Genomic DNA, 22,860 nt, shown 5'->3' on the forward strand with positions numbered 1-22,860 from the left:
ATCAGGGTCTGGCCTCAGGCCTCAGGGCCCTGTCGCGGGAAAACACCCTTCGACCTTGAGGGTCACCCTGCGGCCTCCGGCCCTTGCTCAGCCCAGGTGCGGATGGGCGGGCCACGGCGTGGGCTAATGACTCCCCCGGTCAGGTTCTGCACCCCCCCGCCTTCCCTGTCACATGGACGCGCCTTCCGCAGCCAGAAGTGCTGATCGGAACGAACCACGAGGAGGAGCGGGGGAGGCACCCAGGGCAGTGGGTCAGCGCCCCGCGGGGCAGGTGGGCGGGCCCCACCGCCTCGAGCCAGCCCGCCAGCCAGTCAGCGGGCGCGGAAGGCGGGCCGGCGGGCGCGCGCGCCGCGCCCCGCAGCGCCCCCTGAGGGGCGGCGGCGAGAGCTGGTTCCGGCTGCGCGCGCAGCGGTGGTGGTGGCGGCGGCGCGATCGGCCGGGGCTGTAACCGTCGTCCGTCCGGTAGCGGCTGGAGCGGCAGCGGCGGCCGGTCACGGCGCGAGGCGAGGCCACAGGGCAGCGGCGGCAGCGAGGACAGCGGCAGCAGCCGGAGACGCAGCGGCGGCCGTAGCAGCAGCAGCAGCAGCAAGACGGACTCGTGGACACGCGCCGTCGCCGCCGCCGGGCCGGGCCGGGTGTCGCGCGCCGAGGCTGGGGGGGAGTCGTCGCCGCCACCGCTACCGCCGCCGCCGCCGCCGCCGAGGTGACTGAGGAGAGAGGCGCCTCCTCGCTCCCGCCGCCGCCAGACTTCAATGCCCAGTCCCCAGCTCGCCAGCGTGAGTTGCGCGGCTCCCGGGCGGCCCCCCGCGCCGCCTCCCGGGGGCCTCGGGGCAGGGGAGGGCGGGAGGCGCCGCAGCCATTAGTGCAGGCCCGAGACACGTCCCCGGAAGGAGGGCCGGGCCGGGGCCGGGGGCGGGGGGAGCGCGGCCGGGAAGCGTGGAGAGCGAGGGTGGGGGTGGGGGGGATCGCGCGTGTGGGAGGGGAGAGGAGCGAGTGCTGTGTGCAAGAATGTGGAGTGTGTGTGGGGGGGGAATGTGCGTGCGTGAAGGCGAGAGTGAGTTGGGGAACAGGGCTGAGTGTGCATGTGGGGAGAGCGTGGCGGGGGAGAAAGTGCAGATGGGGGAGTTGGGGGGCTATGTGTATGTGTGTGCGCGCGCGCGCTCGCTTGCAGAGGAGAGTGAGGGGAAGTGTGAGTTGGGGGCGGTAGCGGGTACAGTGTCAGGAGGGTGGGAGGTGAGTGTAGGGGAGAGGGAGCTGGGAGCCATGTGGGAACGAGTGAGTGAGGGGAGAATGCTTGTGCGTGGGAGAGTGGGGTAAATGGGGAGCGTGAGTAAGTGGGGGAGGGAGAGTTTGCGTGCTAGGGGTAGAGTGATGGGCGGGACAACGTGAGAGCAGCGTGAGAGCGAGCTGGGGAGAAGGTGAAGGGCAGGCGGATGAGGGAGCGTGGAAGTGTCTGCCTGTGATTGTCCAGTCTGTGAGCAGGCATCCTTGGGGGCCATCCTTGATCGTTTTCTAGGGCCGTAGTGAACCTGGGTGTCCTGGGTTAAGGAGTTCTTTCCAGGAGCATCTTGTTCCTGGGTCCTTGGGTTCAAGTATGAGCAAAGGGTACAGAAGTCTATTCCAGTGGCAATCATTTTCTGGCCCTGTGCCTCCCCCCGCCACCCCCCCCCCCCAATATTTCAGAACATGGACATCAATTTCCAAATTTGTCGAGCACATGATTGGTTGGCATCCCACCCTAGTCTGGGTTCTGAAAGCTAACTAAAACAAGTTTGAGTATTGCCTGGGATCCTAGACTCTTGCCTTTTGAATGTTCAGATAGACACTTGTAAAGTACTGCTAGTTTTTCAGGTGAGAGGTGTTTTATTGTTAGGTAAATATATAAGAAATGTGTTTTAGATTTTAGCTCTTTGCTACCCTTCTGGAGAGAAGCTTTTAAGAAATAGTAATGGTGTAGCATGTTGATGATGAAGCTCAATCATAGGGTAGTTTATTATTTTCTAGAATTTTTCAAAGGTATAAAATAGCAGTTCTAGCATCATTGTATGCATTCAGCAAATGGTTTTCTGTGTGGAGTCACCAAGTTGTAGCTGCTGCTGGATTAAATTTGGTAGTTACTGGCTGCCTTGCTCTGTGTTACAGAGTCGTTCAGACAGGAAGTCAGTGAAGTTATTATGCCTTATTCCACATGCAAAAGGAAATTAAGGCTTCATCATCACTTGCCAGCATAATCATTGTGTTGGTGAAGATGATGAAAAGTTGCTTGCTGGTATTCATTTTAAAAGTAGTTTCATGTTGTATTGTGAATGGATTAATCATTGCCATGGGCTTTTCCAGATTCTTGTGTTGTAGAAGGAAGAAGGGGTTCTTGATGAAGAGTGCCTTATACGGATTTTATACTGAAATGATGAGAAGTCTCTTAGAAGTTGGAAGTCTTTTCAGTTCATGCAAAGAGTAGTGTGGTCCTTTTGGTATTAAATGTGATAGAACTACAAGCAAAAGCATTCGTGTGTAATTAGAAGTCAGAAATTATAAATTTCTTACAGTGTCATTTTCTTGATCATTAGCATGCTCTCTACTTTGAGAAACAGTGAGTAGTATTGTTATCATTCGGTGGGTGACTGGATTAATTAGTATTAAGTGCCTACTGTGTACCAGGTGCTTTTTATACTCTTGTTTAGTTCTCACAGCTACTATTAAAAGGTGGTAGGTGTTCTCATTTGCATTCATTTGACACATATGGTTTCTATTTGCCAGACTTTAGGGGTACAGTGATGAGCCCTCATTGACTTACAGTGATGAAATGAGGCAGTATGGAGACTCAAAGAGGTTAATTAACTTGTCCCAGGTCAGAACGTAAAAGAATGGGAGCTAGATTAAAAACCCAGGTCAGTCTGACTCCAAAGTCTTTGATTTCTCCACTATACCATTAATTTCCCTCACGCTAGGTTGTCTGTCTTTGAAGTTTCTCGTCCACACAGTGACCTAGCAGCTTGTACAGGTAAGAGGTGTTGAGGTTAATGCACAAGACTGACTGGCTGGAGGCGAGTAGATCTTTAAGGACATGCTGACTTGAGGCTCTCTGGGGCCTAAGTTAGGATAGGCTTTTATGTGGGTGGAGATTCTGCCTTGGAACTCACTTGGGGCCTTAGGGTGTGTGCTTTGAGACAGAGTTTTTATGAGGCACCTGGGATATGTCTGGGAGAGAAAAGTCTGATTAAAGAAACCCAATAGACTTTTGTGTTTTTTATTTTTGGGGAAAGAAGAAGAGTGTATTAATTGGGTCTAAGAGTCACAGAAGTTGTCTTTTGTAAAAATCTCTCTTCAGCTTTGTGATATATTTACTTCAGGAGACTGTGAGATTGTGAAGAAAATATATATGAAAATACTTCATTATTTATAAATTGGACTACAGATTCAAAGTGTTATAATCACTAAGACTTTACTACTGAGGTAACAGTTTGTTATATTTAGTAGCTGGAAAAGGCTGCTAGCATTGTAGACCACCTTACAAATGAAAAATTGTTTAGAACTGCTGAACCGGGTATATTCTGACTCAGAACAGCAAAAGTCAAACCACTCCCTCAATGAGTCAGGCAACTAATATTTAATTTGAGCGAACCAAATTTATAGACAGAAACCATTTACAACATCATTGAACTTTGGTGGCACTAGGGAAGAGTAAATGTTTGAATGCTTTTGCACATACTTTTAAAAAAATCTGAAAGCTTCATATTTATGTTTTACTTGAAAAGACCCTTGTATGAACAAGGAAAAAGATTTATTTTTATTCACTTTGTCTTTAAAGACAGTATTTCTATATGAAGTAGTTCCAGAACACTTTATAGTTTTGAGACACAAAGTTGAAATTTAATGGAGATTTATTTTAGAGGGTTTGACTGTACTTTTGTTGTTGTCGGAATATGGGATTGGTAACCAGTGAAGCCTCTGGAAAAAGCATTTACAAATAAGATGCAGAGGAACAATATATACATTTTTAGCTGTTGCTCTTGAGTGAAACTTTAGAGGAAAGCCCAAGTTAGGTTGATTTCTTCAAGTGCTGTCGCTTCAGCTCTGCTACTTAGAGAAGTTAGTGATCTTTAAAAATTTTAAGCAACTGGAAATCAGGACCGGTAGTTCTGACATACCAGACTTAGTTATGTTTATTGAATTAGGGTGGTGGCTTGAGATTTTGAAGTCTTGGAATACTTGTGAAGTCCAGCATGCTTTAGGTTTCAACATAATCGTCTCAAGAATCTTCTTTGTGCTGAAACACAAATGATATCATTTTAAATTCATAATAACCCTGGGAGTAAGTAATGGCAGCCTTCCAGTTTTGTAGATGAGAAAATTGGTTTAGAGATCAATTGTTGAATCCTAAAGAGTATCAGTAAATAGATGGCGGCAGTGGATTAAAAAAAATTTTTCCCCTTGGGGCTTAAAGTACTTAAGTCTCTTTCTAACTCTCCCCCCACCCTCCTCAGTTAACTCTAGTCATTTACATGAGTTGTGTAGGAATTAGTAGACTTTAAGGAAATTACCTTTTTCTTTGCTTGAAATTTAGTATTTAGTTCTTTTTTTTTTTTTTTTAAATTAAGGATACTTCAGTTACTTTTTTTGCTCTTTGGGGCATGTTGTTTGAGATTTTTCTCAAGATACTAGTTGGATTATGTAGAAACTAATGATTATTCTCTTAAGTTTATAAAGCAAGAGTCCTTGATGTTACAGTTCAGGTAATTTTGTATCTTGGGTTTGTTAAATAAACAGATGCCACCAACTAAAATTACTTGGGAAATGGTGATTTGAATCTGTTACTTTGAAATATTATCCATTTTCAGTTTCAGAACTAGTGTATATATATAGAGGTGTCTGCTTGCTTTCTCTGGTTAGCCTTCATTTTATTGACTGAAACACGTTCTCTGGTTCCTTTGACCTCGGCTTGAAGCCTTACAGGACTGCTTGATACAAGGCTCAAGTGGATACTGTATCAGGAATCTCTCCCTCCTTGGAGTAGTAGAGGTTTAAGCTAAACCAGAAACTGTCTCTATGACGCCTTCACAGGAGAAGCTGCACAGCACCGCAGGCTCTGTCCACTGCCAGTCGTTCCCCTCTGGGGCTCCTGGAGCCTGTGTGAGGATGGAGCCCATCTCTTGCACACGCTGAGGTGGTTTTTCCTGCCCTGTTTGTTTAGTCAGTGTAGATTTACAGTGCATAAACTCTCTGCCAAAAAAATGGCTGAGGGGTTGACAGATTATAGCAACAGCTTTATGTGACTTGAATACAGATACGTTTTGCTTGCCTGCGCTGATTTTTTACCCGTAGATTCTGTAACACAGCATCCACTCCATTTTAAGTGGCATAGAAACTAAATTTCATCATTTAAATATAAATTTACATTACATAACATTCCTTTTTAAACTGTAGAGAATTTTAAGATTAAGCTTTTCTGTGACCCTTTCCTTGCTAGTTGAGCCTGTTTTGAAAAAATATTTTGACCATTAGAACAGTCTTTACCTTTTAGAAAATTAGTGTATTTAATTTTCTTCATAGTATTTCTGGGTTGAAATTTCATTCTTCTCAGAAAATGTTAATTCTTTTGGCATAAAATGCACACATGATATATTTGCTTTAGCAGATCAGATAAATTACTTTATATTTTTATTTCTGCAGTGGTCAAAAATGTTGGCTCTTAACTAATGTATTGTTTGACGAGAATTCAAATTCACAGTCAAGGCTGCTTTCTTCCAGTTGTCTTTAAGTTTTGAGATTTGAGCGTAACTTTTTTTGCAGTCTTTCACTGAAAACATTCACTGTGTTGTACCACCGTAGTCTTTGTAGATTGGATTTATATACACATACTGATATTTACTGTTTTTAATAGAAAATTGGTGAGTTTCCTTCTTTCCATTATCAGTGAAAGCCTATCATGAGGGAACAGAGTGACTGGTTGGTTAGTGCAGAAGGATATGAGTCATCAGCAGGATTTGTCAGCAAATTGAGAAGGATATGATGGAAAAACAATAGATTCTAGTGGCATTCTTCATTCCACACATGTGGTTACAAACGGGTTTCCTCTTGGTAATTGGTTTAAATCATTCAAATAATTTAGATCTTTCTGGATGAAGAGCACATCAAATTTAAGCCATAGCCTTAACTCTGAACTGTTTTTCTAGTGAGATGAGATATTCATTTAGAGATCATCCACAAGTAGAATTTAGTTAAATTTGTATCTGTTTACTAAGAAAAGAATTCAACTGTCAGGTAGATTTTAGTAAGCTGAGAGGCTATTTTTGTGAAGCTTGCTGGTAATTACGGAGCCGCTTAGTAGATCAGGAGATGCCCACCAATACGGCAATATTTGTTTTCTCTCAGTGAGCAAAGAGTTACTATTACTCTGCTTTTAAAATCCCTGAGAGCTTTTATTGCGTTTGAATCGGTGTGAAATTCTCAGCATGGTCAAGGCCTCCTGAGAGTTATTTAACCCAAGACTTAGTTCCTTTCTCAAGTCGTGCTACCATGGCCTGTCACTATTTCTGCCAGTCTTGTCATAAAAGTTTTATCTTTCCTAAGTCTTAATCCCACTCCATTCTACTCATGCTTATTTTGTGTCTTCAAAGTATGTAGCATTAATAATGAAATTGTAATACCCACCATCAAATATTTTTCACCCACATGTATTCTCTAGGATCCTGATTAATATGGTATGCACACAGAGCCCCACAAATGCTTTTGTTGTAAGAGTAGATGACTGCGTTTTAGTATCATTCCGAACTGGTGTATTCTCTCTCACTTCAGTGAGCATTTGGAGGAAGAGGACATGAAAGATGAAATTTTGCATTCTTTAAGTGAGAAGAGAGGGAAGGTGAATCCATGTTGAACTAAGCTGGTGAGCAAAGAATAATAATCCCTTGGCATTATAGAGGTATTTCACCCTTTTTACTTCACATTTACATGTAATGTGAAACAGCTGCCTTCACTGTATGGTTTCTGAAGATTTTTGAACGTTGCATTTTATGAAAATAAACATCAAGTCATTATTGGGCAATTAGTGGATAGACAGTATGTTTTAAAAGGCCACCAGCAGATCCAAATTGAATGATTTGGGTTCTTGTCTGTTTATCTTGTACTATACTCAGTGCACAGAGAGATGGCTGAGAAGTATAATGTGATTTATAAGAAGTTTAGGAGAGGAAGTGAAGTGTAACTGACTTAGGGGAAACTTGGACCAAAATGCCCTAACAGCAGAAAAGTTTCTGGGGCTCAAACAAAACTTATGCTGACAAGATGTAATTTGGAATGTTTTTATTCCATATCCTGTACATAGAGAGCTTCCTTCCCCGCTTCTAGTGGTGGATACTTGAAGAGGACCTTTAAATATGCTCAATAGGTTAGACAGAATGGGGAAATGAAAGAGTTAAGCTGACCCATAAACTGCTAAGCTCTGAAACATATATTTTAAATAATGCTAACAATAGCCTGGAAGTTTTTGCTTTGCATGCTGCTCCTGTGCTGTAGGTTATTTTGAAAGGTGATTCAAATAACCTTTTCCCAAGTATCTATTTTGCAACCTCAGGGAACTTGCAGCTGTTATAGTCGTTCTAACTGTCCTGATATAGCTCAGAAAACATTTCAAAGTGGTGTTGACAGGGTGAATTCAGGTGCCCTTTTGGATTTTTACTTCTGAGTTTGCTTTATTACAATTGAAGTTCAGACTCTCAAATACATTTCTTTATTAATGAAGTAATTCAGTGGTTCTTGGGTTAATGTATATATAGTGATAAACTAAAGTAAAATGATTAGGACTTAAATTGTTCTCCAGAAAAATTATTTAGCCTTTTGAGATTAAAGAAATAAAGATGGAAGGAAAGAAGAAAACAAATATTAATATTTAATTTTATGGGAATGCAGCTGAATTTGAAATATTTACCTATTCCATATAGGAAAGTACTACAGTTTTTTAGAAAAAGAAGGTGCTTAAATTTTGTAATAAAGAGGCTTGGGAGTCTTGTACATAAACTGAAGTCTTTAAACATAAAGCCCATGGAGAGTATAGTCATGATACCTTTGCCTGGAAATGGAAGAGAATGAATAGAATCAATTTAATAGAGCTATTTAACTTAATCTTTAAAAGAGTCACTGAAAAAAATAAGCTTATGTCCAATACTAGAATGATGTTTTAGGATGTTAATGTTTTTGCTGGTATTCAAATAATTTTTTTTTTTAAGTGAAAATTGGCCATAGTGCTGTTATCTCCATTTAAATTTTATTTCTGGAAGGAAAAATATTTAACGTGTTTGGGCAAAGAGATTCAGCTAGAGAATTGCTAATCTTTAGAGGAACAATGAAGTCCAAAGTTGAAAAGTAAATATTTTCAAGTGTGGCATGAAAATAATTTAATGCAATTTTGGTATTACAGTTATTTGTAGAGGTAGGAATTACCAGAAAAGGACAACTGCTTCTAATCACCAGAGAACATACAAATTTAAAAACCACTCCCTTTTCATTTGAGTGGAAACAGCCCACAGGACTCAAGAAAAGAACTGGCGCTGTCCTCAGAAGCGGGTGTGATTGCTAGTTAATTGCTTTCCTTTCCTTTCTGAGTGGCAGGCCATGTATGTCCTGCTGGTTCTGAAATGTTAAGATATTTTCCCACCAACAAGGTCATAATTTCTTTTTATAGAACTGATTATTGATTTGTGTACTGGAACTTGATTCTCAAGTTCCCTCCTTAAATGAGGAAGTAGAGAAGTGGGAATAACCAAGGGAGTGACTACAAAACTTTTTTTTTTTTAATCAGTAAGAAGCATGTTGCTATTTTTAGCTTGTTTACAGATATTTTGGATCCTAATTTGTGTAGAATTTAATGATACCTCTTTATCAATTCACCAGGACTGTAGTCAGTAAGGGAAGAGAACTAACATTAATTTGAATCGCCTCAAGTTTAGGTTGCCAAATGGCATCTGCTTTTCGTTTGATAAATGCAACAATAGAGGGAAGAACAAATATTAGTAGTACAGAGAGTAGAACTTTGTTTCTGCGGGGCTCTGATGAGTTGGGTAGGTTATGAAAGATGAGTAAAAAGTTCCAGTTTGAGACCAGTTACCCAGAAGATGAGGTTTTTTTCCCTACTTGACGTTTAGTTGGTACAGTATGTGTTTCAGGTGTATAATGTAGTGATTGGACGTTTAAATACATTATGAAATGATCACCTCTGTGAGTCTAGTAACCATCTGTCACCATAAAAAGTTATTATAGTATTATCGACTATATCCCTTATGCTGTATATGACTGACTTAATTTATAACTGGAAGTTTGTGCCTCTAAATCCCCTTCACCTACTTCTCCCAGGCCCCTGCCCAGAAAATGAGAGTTTAATTAGCAGAGTTGAGTCTTCTTTAGTTTACAAGTCTTAAGATACTTTTTATCTCAAATGGTCAAAATGCAGTAGATTCAGGAGTTCTTTACAGAGGCATTTCTCTGCTTTTCTTCCTTGATGGTTTTGAAGATTTTATGGTCTGTTGTCTGAATAGTCAGCTATCTGAGAGTTCTTAAGTTACTCAAGGCCTTGACTTTTTTCCCCAAGATCCCATGTCTAATCTTTGGACAAGTCTTTTGGAGTTCTACTTTAAGGTATATCTTGAAACTGATTCATATTCTCTCTCCTGCTGCTGTTTTGGCTCAGGCTACCATTATCTAGCTCCTGGATTGTAGCATCAAGTTCCTCCCAGATCTCACTGCTTTTCACCCTTACTGCTCTTACATTCTGCCTCCAGGTAGCATCTAGAATGATCCTTTTAAATATAAGTTGTCACTCTTGCTTGAAACCTCTTATTTTCTCTGAATAAAAGTCAGATACCTCTGTTGGCCTACAAGGCCCTCTCCGTTTCTCTGACCCTCTCCATTCCCCTGCCTGGCCTGTCCCAGTAGCACTAGTCCCCTTGCTGTTCCTCGAGCACTGCAAGCGTGGCTCCACCTCATAACCTTTGCAGGAGCTAATCCCTCTGCCTAGAGTGCTCCCTCAAATGTCTTTTTGGCTCATAGGTCTAGGATAAAATGTCACTTTTTTCATTGAGGCGTTTTCTGCTAGCCTTATTTAAAAGTGGAATCCCACTACTTCTCCCCCGGACTCCTTAGTAGTCTGTCAGTGGGAGATCTTCGCGGCCGTCCCCTCCCCTGTTCCAGCCCTGCAGAACCGTACAAGTCTCCGTTATGCGTGAGTGCATCTCCATCCACGTTGGCCAGGCTGGTGTCCAGATCGGCAATGCCTGCTGGGAGCTCTACTGCCTGGAACACGGCATTCAGCCCGATGGCCAGATGCCAAGTGACAAGACTATTGGGGGAGGAGACGACTCCTTCAACACCTTCTTCAGTGAGACGGGTGCTGGCAAGCATGTGCCCAGGGCAGTGTTTGTAGACCTGGAACCCACAGTCATTGATGAGGTGCGCACTGGCACCTACCGCCAGCTCTTCCACCCTGAGCAACTTATCTCAGGCAAAGAAGATGCCGCCAATAACTATGCCCGAGGTCACTACACCATTGGCAAGGAGATCATTGACCTCGTCTTGGACCGAGTTCGGAAACTGGCTGACCAATGCACGGGTCTTCAGGGCTTCTTGGTTTTCCACAGCTTTGGTGGGGGAACTGGTTCTGAGTTCACCTCCCTGCTGATGGAACGCCTCTCTGTCGATTATGGCAAGAAGTCCAAGCTGGAGTTCTCCATTTACCCAGCCCCCCAGGTTTCCACAGCTGTCGTTGAGCCCTACAACTCCATCCTCACCACCCACACCACCCTGGAGCACTCTGATTGTGCCTTCATGGTAGACAATGAGGCCATCTATGACATCTGCTGTAGAAACCTCAACATTGAGCGCCCAACCTACACAAATCTTAACCGCCTCATGAGCCAGATAGTGTCCTCCATCACTGCTTCCCTGAGGTTTGATGGCGCCCTGAATGTGGATCTGACAGAGTTCCAGACCAACCTGGTGCCCTATCCCCACATCCACTTCCCTCTGGCCACATACGCCCCTGTCATCTCTGCTGAGAAAGCCTACCATGAACAGCTTTCTGTAGCAGAGATCACCAATGCTTGCTTTGAGCCAGCCAACCAGATGGTGAAATGTGACCCTCGCCATGGGAAATACATGGCCTGCTGCCTGTTGTACCGTGGTGACGTGGTTCCCAAAGATGTCAATGCTGCCATTGCCACCATCAAGACCGAGCGTACCATCCAGTTTGTGGACTGGTGCCCCACTGGCTTCAAGGTTGGCATTAACTACCAGCCTCCCACTGTGGTACCTGGCGGAGACCTGGCCAAAGTACAGCGAGCTGTGTGCATGCTGAGCAACACCACAGCTGTTGCTGAGGCCTGGGCGCGCCTGGACCACAAGTTTGACCTGATGTATGCCAAGCGTGCCTTTGTTCACTGGTACGTGGGTGAGGGCATGGAGGAAGGAGAGTTTTCTGAGGCCCGTGAGGACATGGCTGCCCTTGAGAAGGATTATGAGGAGGTTGGAGCCGACAGTGCAGAGGGAGATGATGAGGGTGACGAGTATTAGCATGTCTGCTGCGGTTTCATCTTGGGACTGTATTATTTGTGTTCCGTGGAGCTGCACACTGTGGCCCTGTCTTATCAATAAAGGTGATATTTCCACTTCCAAAAAAAAAAAAAATAAATAAAAGTGGAATCCCCTCTCCCTTCTGACATTGCAGGCTCACTTGCTTTGCATTTTTCTTCATAGCAAAGGCACGTTTTATTTGTCTTTTTCTGTCTACTAAAATATAAGGTCCATCTTGGCAGGAATTTTTGTTTTGCTTACTGCTCTTGCTGTACCTATAAGAATATATGATACACATTGTGTCCAATAAATACTTGAATTTATGAATTCTTAACTAGCTAAATTGCAGGAAAAATGTCTGATCTTTAGTGAGAATGAATTTCTTTTGATAGATTATTCATACTTATTTTAAGGCCAATGCAGATGTCTTCAATGAAGTGAAATGAATTTGTTTTAGGAAAAAATTGTTGCAAGGTTTTAGTCTTATATGGGGCTTCCCTGGTTGCTCACACAGTAGAGAATCTGCCCGCAATGCAGGAGACCTGGGTTTGATCCCTAGGTTGGAAAGATCCCCTGGAGAAAGGAATGCTACCTACTCCAGTATTCTTGCATGGAGAATTATATACCATAAAACTTACCTGGAGTCTTATACACTGTATTATGCTTTCATGTTGTCTGCTGTAGAAACAAGCTGACTCAAATTTGCATGACTTCCTGTAGAATTTCTGGTAAGAAGAGTAAACAGTAAATGTATATTTGTTCTTTAGACCTTTGTTTTTAGATTTTATTTTCTAAGATCTAGAGTTCTTTATTGTATATTTACTTATAACGTGCAGTTTTAATTTGGTGAACACTGGCATAACCTATCAAATGGTTATTGTATCATTTACTTTAAGAATAGAGGTGATTCTCAGTGGAAAGCTTGGTGTGAGTGGTTTGACAGGATTTTTAAAAGGTAAATGCCCAGTAAGTTTGTTGTTTTTTCACTGAATCATGTCCGACTCTTCTGTGACTCGATGGACTGTAGCCTTCCAGGCCTCTCTGTCCATGGGATTTTCCAGGCAAGAATACTGTTGTGGGTTGCCATTTCCTTCTCTAGGGGATCTTCCTGACCCAGGGATTCAACCTGTGTCTCTTGCATTGGCAGGTGGGTTCTTTACCACTGAGCCACTAAGGAAGCCCCTCAGTAAGTTTGGGTTACATTAAATGGGGCTGATTTTGTAAAGTTTCTCATGCACTTGAATTCTCTATATTTGAACTTAGAATTAACAGTTGCCAAAGCAGGATCTGAATTTTACTCAGTAGTATCTTTGACAAAGAAGAAAGCTGTCTTTCTGGAAATATGTGGGTACAGACTTGGTGGGGACAGAGGGACTAGCCCCCTTTTGAGGCTCTTTGTAATCCAGTGACCATAGCAGTTAAGGTTGTAGTGGAATTGTAAATCATTGTAGAGTTCTTTATCACCCTAGAATTAAAAAGTAAAAGGACTTGCCTGGTGGTCCAGTGGTTAAGATTCCACAGGTTTGATCCCTGATTCACATGCCCTGCATGGCGCAGCTAACAGGAAAAAAAAAAGATAAAATATTAAAATTAAGGTAAAAACCCAGAAACTGTTCAGAAGGCATATATTGTAAATCATGCTCCTTCAGCTTCAGTCGCCTCCACCCTGAGGCAGTCACTGTTGGCCTCCTCTCTTTGTTACTTTCCAGATAGTCTGTAGGAATGAAAATACATTCAGTACTCACAAATATTTCTTTATATATTGTTCATATTGTAAGCACCTTACTCTTTTCACTTGTTATTGTCTCTTAGCCATCTTTCCATACCAGTTTACGTTGATCTTTTGTTTTTTTTAACCTCTCTGTGGTTTTTTATTTTAACATTGTGCCATAATTAGATGATAAATTGTATTATTTCATGCATTTTGACTTTGGAGTCTCATCTGGGTAGATGTTGCGGCTGCCAGCTGCCAAGTCGCTTCAGTCGTGTCCGACTCTGTGCAACCCCATGGACTGCAGCCTACCATGCTTCTCTGTCCATGGGATTCTCCAGGCAAGAACACTGGAGTGGGTTGCCATTTCCTTGAGTATTGACACTGGATATTTAAACTTGTGACATACGCTCTTCAGAGTTTTAAGTGGTCTCTGTTGTGTTACTGATTTAGTCTTACTGGCAGTGCACAATTCTAGCTTGGTAGGCCTCTGCTTACTTGCTCTTTAGCCCCCTCTTTCTACATTCTTCTTTCTCTTGCCCCCTTCTCTCCCTCTATAATTTAAATGGGTTTCTCTGTCACAGACCATCCTTTCCAATTCTTCAGTGAAGTTACATTCTTTTCTTCAAAATGGAAATTACTGGTTGGGAAATGGAAATATCCCAAATTCAACATTTTAAAAGTTAGAGTTGATAACAGATAAAGGGTGAAGGAACTATTTGGATGTGTATTTGAATTTGATCACTGTCAAGTAAACAAGCCTCTTCTACCATTTGGTAAATTAAAACAAAAAAATCAATTTTTACTTAAGTAGGTAGAGCAGAATCAATGTTAGAAAACTTGAGAAAGTTTTCCAGTAAAGTCTGCAGGTGCTGAGTTTATGCTAAAATTTACAGCTTTGTAACTTCTGAGTACTTTCCAGCTGTGGTGGGTTGTTTATGATTTTTTTTTTTTTTAACAGACTGTTTGCTTTTCATTCTTAAGGGTGTCACAGAAACTAACATTAGTTTATCTGAATTGACAGGTGCAAGAGCTTTTAACAGTTAATGTGTAGTTGAACTTGTGGGGGAGGGGAAGCAACAGAAACTTGGCTTTTATCATGTATCTGTTAACTTTGATAGACCATATTGTTTCATTTGGCAGAAATTCCTTTGCTGGGGATCTCAGTATGGTATTAAGAATTTAAAATCTGGGAATTCCCTGATGGACCAGTGATTAGGACTCAGCGCTTTCACTACTACAGTCTGGGTTTGATTCCTGGTTAGGTTACTGAGACTAAACTTGTGCGGCCAAAAAAGAAAAAAAAGAATTGAAACTAATAATAAATTATCCTTATCCCTGGAAGTGGTCCTTTCAAAATGAGCTTGGAGGAATAAGATGGGATAAAGGTTGTTCTGTTTGCTGAGCAGACAAACACTGACTCGGTAGAAAGCTTAATGCTAGAGCTGTAACCTTTTAAGCCTGGCCATCACTACAATGCTGGTCTTTCAGTGTCTTTCTCAGCTGACACACACATTCGCTATGATAACATTAAATGAAGGGATTCTAACAGGTTAGAATTTCACTGTGTTTCACTCTGAGCTGCTCACAAACCATTGTTCTTTGAGTAGTTACTTAATAATCTTTTCTCCCCTTATTAAAAGGTCAAAGAATTGCAGATGAACATCCAAGTAAATATCTGAAGAGCAGTTACATTGTCATGAATAAGACTATGACTTAAAAAATAAGTGGTTACCTTCATTAGTCAAAATTGAAGGAAAAATAAGACTTGGCTTCTTGTCCTTGATCTGCTACTAATTAGCAGTATGGTCTTAGTTAAATCTTTTTAATCTCTCTGAATCCCAAACAGCATCTTTTTTCTTTCTTTTTTTTTTTTTAAGGTCAGTGTATTTGATCTCTTTAAGTTTTGCTAGCTTTAAAATTCCTTGACTGTGCAAGGAATCCTCTGTGAAATGTATAATCTAAAGTGGCTGTGTTTTAGGGTTACCAGATGGAATTATGAATGAGAGTGATGGTGTGTATTATGTTTTTCTTAGTTTGAAGGCAGAAGTTTTGTTTTCACAAGTAGTGGATAACTCAGTTTGCTGGGGTATTGAAGTTTTTAAGATTCCTTTTTTGAGTATCTTATATCTTTCATATTTTAGGAATGTTTTAGTTTCGTGCTTGTTTCTGTGGTAATATGATCAGAAGTATATAATTTACAAAATAAAATGTTATAGAATATTATAAAAAGGAGACTGGAAGATAGAAGGTTAGGCTTGAAAGCTTGAGGCTTAGGTTCATTCTTATCTGTTTAAATTTCTCCCTTCAAGTGCCTCTGTCATCATCTTTCATCTGGTCACAGTGATCTTTATTAGAGTTCTAAGTAAGCATTTACTGGTGGCTTAGGGAAGAGGCAGGTAAAAGAACTTAGACCTTGTTCCTGTTTCCAGAGGAGTTTATGATTATGTTGATACACTGACTGAGCCAGCTATACAGATTACTGTTTTGAAAATTCTGTCACTTCTCTTCTTGCCTTGTTTTTAGTAGGAATTAATATTCGGACAGAAGACTGCTGTGTGAATCAACCTTTAGATGCCTTTGTACTCTTGAGTCAGTGATATGTGAAATAGTAAAAAGATAAATAGAACTAGAAATGAGAAAATAGAGGAGTTGTTCATTGGTTGAGTCAGCTGGCATTGTGGTACCTTTGAAAAAATATAGGACTTAACAGAAGACTTGAGTTTGAATTTGGGCTCAACTAATTCATTCACTTTAGGCAAGTCAATTCACTTTTCTGAACCTCTTACGTCATTCTTCATAGGTAGTTAAAAACTACTCAGAGTTGTGAGGAAAAGAAGATAATTTCTTGAAAGTACTTTTTGAACTGATATCATATTGGGGCCAGTGCATATATTTTGTATAGAAAGAATTAAATCCTCATATGGAATTTTGGTAAATATCCTTTATCCATTTATAGATACAGTTTTAATCAGAAATCGTTAACATCACAGCAGAAAAACAAGATCATTGTGAACTTTTTAATGAAAGAGGTTTAATGAAAGAGAGGTTTTAAGTTAAAATCTTTTAATTATTTAGAAATGATTTTTTAAAAACTCAATCATAATCATTTTAAAATGACTTGAGTTAGAAATCTTATTAGTACAGAACTTTATTGAACCTCATTTTGTAAAAAGAAAAGCATACTTTTTTGTGTATGTGTGTACCACATGGCAAGCATGATCCTAGTTCCCTGACCAGGAATTGAACCTGTGTCCCTTGCAGTGAAAGGGGAGTGAAAGTGTGGAGTCTTAACCATTGGACCGCCAGGGAAGTCCTTGGCATACTTAACTTTTGAATCCTCTGATTTTTAAAAAAGCCTTGGTATATACACTTTTATCCTTTTATTGATAGATGGCAATAGTTTCGAAGCGGCACCATTTCAGATGTCTTGAGCTCATAAAAAATATATTCTTGACTTTGGGCATTGTGTTTACTATGCTGTCAACCTCCAGTTCATTTTACTTATGCTTTTCTCCTCCAGGTTTTTCGTTGGAATATACGTTGCACATTTATGGCGATTCTGAGCGTGAGGGCAGACTTCTGCCAGGCTCAGCACAGCGTTTCCGCTGACAAGTGAGCTTGGAGGTTCATGTGCCATAATTAACATTGCCTTGAAGACTCTGGACACCGAGATTGGCCTCAGAAATAGTTGGCTTCTTTTTTTTTTTTTTTTTTTTAATTGCAAGCATATTTCTTTTAATGACTCCAGTAAAATTAAGCATCAAGTAAACAAAAGTGGAAAGCGACCTATACTTTTAACTTGTCTCACTAGTGCCTAAATGTAGTAAAGGCTGCTTAAGTTTTGTATGTAGCTGGAATTTTTTTGTAGTCTGAAGGTATCCATCAACAGACATTGAGGCCCAAGTTGAATTTGGATTCAAGTGGATTCTAAATACTTCTGCTTATCTTGAAGAGAGAAGTTTCTGAAAGAATAAACAAGTTGAATAGAGAGAACACTGATTTAGGCATTTTAGTGGTCTTTTTAATGTTTTCTGCTGTGAAACATTTCAAGATTTATTGATTTTTTTTTTCATTTTCCCCATCACACTCACACACGCACGCTCACACTTTTTATTTGCCATAATGAACCGTCCAGCCCCTGTGGAGATCTCTTATGAGAACATGCGTTTTTTGATAACCCACAACCCTACCAATGCTACCCTCAACAAGTTCACAGAGGTAAGATTGTAGCATGGTCTACCTTTTGGTATATAATCCACCTTTGATTTATAGGTAAAGTCACGTTAAAAATTAACACCGTTGTAAAGAAATCTTTTACCACAAAGCCATTTATTTCTGTGGTTGAAGTATGGATGGTCTTTGTTTGAATTGAGCTGAATTAGTTAAAACAGATTTTTAAAAGAACATTTATGGAATTTGGGGATATCTTAGAGATATATCTAGTACTGTGTTTTTTTACTGTATCCTTTCAACATTGTTAACAGTTCTTTTGTTACACATTCAATAATAAAGGTAATTAACATTTATTGAATACTTAGTATGTACCCAGCACTACAATAAGCAGTTCTTTCTATACACTGTATCATTTACTCCTTACAATAACTCTGTGAGGTATAGGTACCATTGTTTCCCTCTTATAGATGAAGAAACTGAGGTTCAGAGTGATTTAGTAATTTAGCAATTTGTCTGAATGCACCCAAGTATGTGGTGGAATTATCTCTGACACTAAAACCCATTTCTGCCTCAAATGTTCTGACCACTTTTGATGAAAAGCTACTGTCAAACAACTTAGGAATAGTAACCATCGTATACATGTGTCCAGAAATTTGGGGGAGGGAAAGGTATTAGAGGCAGCATTTTTATGTCAGATCCTGCATTTTTTTCTGTTGGTAGTAGTAGAGAAACTTTTTGTACTTTATTCAACAGACATTTGAATGTAAGCTTTTAAATCATTCTCAGATTGTTCAATTCCAGTGTGATTTCTGTTGATATGTTTGTAAAGTAGACTTGGAGAGCTAGATGAATGGCCAAGGATCCTAAATCTACCTCTGTCACTTGACAGATGGCAAAACTGAGTTCAGAAGAGGTCTTTTGACTTGCTGAAGGTCACGAATATTTACCATAAAAAATTTGTACTGGAACCTTTCAATGAACAGCTACTGTAGAGTTCATTTTAATGGGATTTTATTTGTGTTTTGAAATTTTTTAAAATTCCTGACTCAATATATAGCACAACTTCCCTGAGTCTGTTTTATAAAGAGGCCTTTCTGTGAAAAATAAAGTCTTTTACCAATTAAAATAACTTTTCTCTTTAGATAACCAGATGATTGACACTTGTAGGATATCACTGTTCCTGCTTATTTATATTTTAATTCTCTGAGCTTCTTAACCTTGTGTACACAGTGTCCAAGTTGATTCCAAGCCTGTATGCCCTCAGGTTGTTCAGTCACCTTTAAGCCTGGCTGAATTACATGATACTATTTTCAGCCTGTGGATTCCTTGGTCATAGACTCCTGCAACTATAAAAAGATATTGGTGGCATTACTGTAGGGAAACTTTTACATTGTTTTTTGGCCACACTGTGCAACATGTGGGATCTTAGTTCTCTGACCAGGGATCAAACCTGTGTCCCCTGCATTGGAAGGAGGAGTCTTAATCACTGGACCACCAGGGAAGGCCCTATAGGAAAACTTTTAAAGAAGCAAGAATTCTGGATATAATTATTTCTGTGTTCTTGACTTTGTAATATAAACCACTTTCTAAATTTAATTTCAAAATTACTATTTCTTTAAATTACAAAAAGCAAAAAGCACTTACTACATAAAAAATCAGAAGATACAAATAAGCAAAAGACAATTTAAAAATACTTAACTATTGCTGCCTGCTATCTAGACATTTTTCTCTGTATTTATGTGTATATTTATAAATATACATATAGATAGGATTACACTGTGTATTTAAAACAAAATTTCCCCCAACCTCCTTAATATAGCTGTGACAGTATTCTGTATGAATGCGCTGTACTTTCTTAAACCGTTTGCCTGTTTTTGGACTATTAATATTTCTAGCTTTTTACTGTCTCAAACAGCATGTGCTGAACATGCTAGTACCTAAATCTTTGTGTATATCTTTAATTATCTCATTAGTATAAATTTCCATAAGTAGAATTTCAAGGCCAAAGTTTATGTGTGTTTTTAAAGTTTTTGTGTTATGCTACTAAATTGCCCTGTACAAAAGTGAGTCTTATTGATGTTTCCGCTGTGAATACAAGAGTGTCCATTGTCTATGTTGTTATAAGAAGAATGATTTTGATCTTTGTTTAAGAATGAAGTCTCATTTCAATTTATATGCATATGTTTTTAAAGCTTTAATTGCAGATTCTAAAAACATTTCTTTATATTTGTTTTCCTTTAAAGGAACTTAAGAAGTATGGAGTGACAACTTTGGTTCGAGTTTGTGATGCTACATATGATAAAGCACCAGTTGAAAAAGAAGGAATCCACGTTCTAGTGAGTGTGTAGTGTTCTAATTTTTCACTACAAACAAGTTGTACCTTTCAAACATAGACATTTTTAAAACTTGGCGCTCGTAGTTTGTTTTTTAAACTTACAGGAGATACAACAATCATAGCAATCTAGTAAAATTCCTTTGGGTTGGCAATTTTGTTCATTTGTACCCTTAAAATCTACAGATGCAGAGTATTTTCAACAAATAAAAGGCAAAATTTAGCGTACACTTATTTTAAGAATCGGAAATTTCATTTTTCTCTAGGCAATTAACGTGATATTTAGCTTTTGTTTCTAGGCTACTGGTTTGAATCTAACTTTTCCATTAGACATTCTTAAATCACGTGGAAATATTCTCTCTCACTTTGCAAGTACAGATTGGTTACTTAATATTTTATATTGTAGGAGTCCAGTTTATATCGGACACAGGATAACTTGTAGGAGACAAAAAGGTGGGAGAAAGGAAAAGAAGGGAAAGGGAGAAGCCACCTAGCTTGAGAATAATTAACATACTCTATGATATTTTGGGGTAGGTTTCTAACAAGCTTTTGTATGATTTGATTTCTTTCATAGTTCAGTTTGAATATAGTGATTGGAATTATTTTAAATTAAGTTTCTCCTTGCCCCCTAAATATTCTATTAGTGGAAATAGGAACCTCACATTAGGTGAAATTTTATACTTGATTCTCCAAAAAATTGTCTATATTAGAGTAGCACATATTTGATTGACCCTGTAGTCTTGGTGTCTTAGAGCTGTTTGACATAGTTGTGGGAAGGCATTGTAGTGCAAAGACAACTAGAGATTTTTGAAATGATTGGATAGGAAGAAAGTACTAAGCAAGGTAATGGTACAAGGTTATGTTCCTGTTTTTTGATTGCATTGGTTACTAGTTGAGAAGGCAGTTGATACAAAGAAAATGAATGTCCTGTTGGTAAGGCAGTTGTCTCATACCTGATCCGTAAAGTTTCCTCACCTCCACTTTGGTGAAAACATAAAATCTAAAAAACCAAACATTATGGTTTATTAAGAAAATGTATTTTAATAGTATGACATGGTAATAATACTTTGCTTGCAGTCCTATTTCCGAATGGCTTTAAGGTCCTCTGGCTGGATCACTGGGAATAAGTATAAACATGGGTAAATGTAGCCCTATGTTTAAAAAAAACAAAAACAGAATTTTAACTTCTGAAATTAAACCAAAATACAAGTTCTTTTCCTGTATTGTAAGTATGTTCTTTAGTGGGTAGATGAGAAATCAGTTTGTTTTGACAGTTGGCAGGGTGAGAAAATGAACTGCAGAGTGACCGTAGTCTGTTTGAATCAGTAATGTTGGTAAACACCTTTATAAAATAGAACTAAAGAACTTGAAGTAGTTTGTAGAAGATAATGGTAGATCTGAGATTTATTCCAAGCCTTTAAATCTAGCCTTTTGTTTTGAAGAGCTGTGATCAGGTAAAATTAAAGGTCTAACTAAAGCTTGAAAAAAAAGGGACATTTAGAATTAAGCTTGGAATTTCTTTTTTTTCCTAGGCAGAAATTTTAATTTAAGTGTAATCAATAATTTACCTTTGCTAGGTGAAGATATCCAACTTGAGACCTTTCAACACTTTGACCAGTGTTCTTGTAAATCAGAGGCTTATTAGAAAAGACTGATGGTTTCAACCATCAGTTTGAAGTTCAGTTCAGTTCAGTCGCTCAGTCGTGTCCGACTCTTTGCAACCCCATGAATTGCAGATGCCAGGCCTCCCTGTCCATCACCAACTCCCAGAGTTCACCCAGACTCACGTCCATCGAGTCGGTGATGCCATCCAGCCATCTCATCCTCTGTCGTCCCCTTCTCCTCCTGCCCCCAATCCCTCCCAGCATCAGAGTCTTTTCCAATGAGTCAGCTCTTCGCATGAGGTGGCCAAAGTACTGGAGTTTCAAGCTTTAGCATCATTCCTTCCAAAGAAATCCCAGGGCTGATCTCCTTCAGAATGGACTGGTTGGATCTCCTTGTAGTCCAAGGGACTCTCAAGAGTCTTCTCCAACACCACAGTTCAAAGGCATCAATTCTTCAGCACTCAGCCTTCTTCACAGTCCAACTCTCACATCCATACATGACCACAGGAAAACCCATAGCCTTGACTAGATGAACCTTTGTTGGCAAAGTAATGTCTCTGCTTTTGAACATGCTATCTAGGTTGGTCATAACTTTCCTTCCAAGCAGTAAGCGTCTTTTAATTTCATGGCTGCAGTCACCGTCTGCAGTGATTTTTGGAGCCCCCCAAAATAAAGTCTGACACTGTTTCCACTGTTTCCCCATCTATTTCCCATGAAGTGATGGGGCTGGATGCCATGATCTTCATTTTCTGAATGTTGAGCTTTAAGCCAACTTTTTCACTTTTACTTTCATCAAGAGGCTTTTTGGTTCCTCTTCACTTTCTGCCATAAGGGTGGTGTCATCTGCATATCTGAGGTTATTGATATTTCTCCCGGCAATCTTGATTCCAGCTTGTGCTTCTTCCAATCCACCGTTTCTCATGATGTACTCTGCATATAAGTTAAATAAGCAGGGTGACAATATACAGCCTTGACGTACTCCTTTACTACTTTAGTGGATTTTTGATAGAAACTGCTCGTGTGAGTCAGTAAAGGCATGTTTCATACTACTGTTTCTTAACCAGATGCATTTCAGAGTTTTAGAGGAAGTAAGCTCTTAACTAAGATACTGGTTTTACTGGTATTTACAGTTAAACTCTAGCAACATTTATGATAACAACACTGACAGCTCTTTAATTATGGGGTATAGTTGACAAACGTAATGTGCTGTCGTGGCTAATGGCTACATGAAGTGCTCTAGTGGTGCCCAGAGTAAGGGCAGGATCAGTTTAGTGTTCTGTCACTTTTCTCTTTTTCCTTCTCTAGTATCTTAAAGTGTCCTTATGCAGTCTCACTAGAATAGTATTAAAAAATATTTCCAGTGTCTTTGCATTTCTGTCCTTGAAGCTAGATGGGAGAGAGGGTATGTAACTCGTGAATCTCCCTTCTCTCCTTTCTTCAAAGGTGACTTATGTTGATTTCTCAGAACCTTGTGTTTT

The 22,860-nt window shown here is 39.9% G+C and overlaps 1 protein-coding gene and 1 pseudogene across 1 annotated transcript in view; both read left to right on the plus strand.

Annotated features, from left to right (window-relative positions):
* Positions 1 to 625: 625 nt before the first annotated feature.
* PTP4A2 (protein tyrosine phosphatase 4A2) overlaps positions 626 to 22,860 on the plus strand; it is a 28,030-nt gene continuing 5,795 nt past the window's right edge. The window contains exons 1-3 of the mRNA XM_070774576.1: positions 626 to 776; positions 16,794 to 17,491; positions 19,690 to 19,782. Of these exons, the coding sequence (XP_070630677.1) occupies positions 17,396 to 17,491; positions 19,690 to 19,782 (189 nt within the window). The 5' untranslated portion in view covers positions 626 to 776; positions 16,794 to 17,395. The remainder of the gene's footprint in view (positions 777 to 16,793; positions 17,492 to 19,689; positions 19,783 to 22,860) is intronic.
* LOC139177990 (tubulin alpha-1C chain pseudogene) lies at positions 6,939 to 11,654 on the plus strand (annotated as a pseudogene).

Source organism: Bos indicus, chromosome 2 (genome assembly GCF_029378745.1).
Source record: "Bos indicus isolate NIAB-ARS_2022 breed Sahiwal x Tharparkar chromosome 2, NIAB-ARS_B.indTharparkar_mat_pri_1.0, whole genome shotgun sequence".
In the NCBI taxonomy this organism is placed as follows: Eukaryota; Metazoa; Chordata; class Mammalia; order Artiodactyla; family Bovidae; genus Bos; species Bos indicus.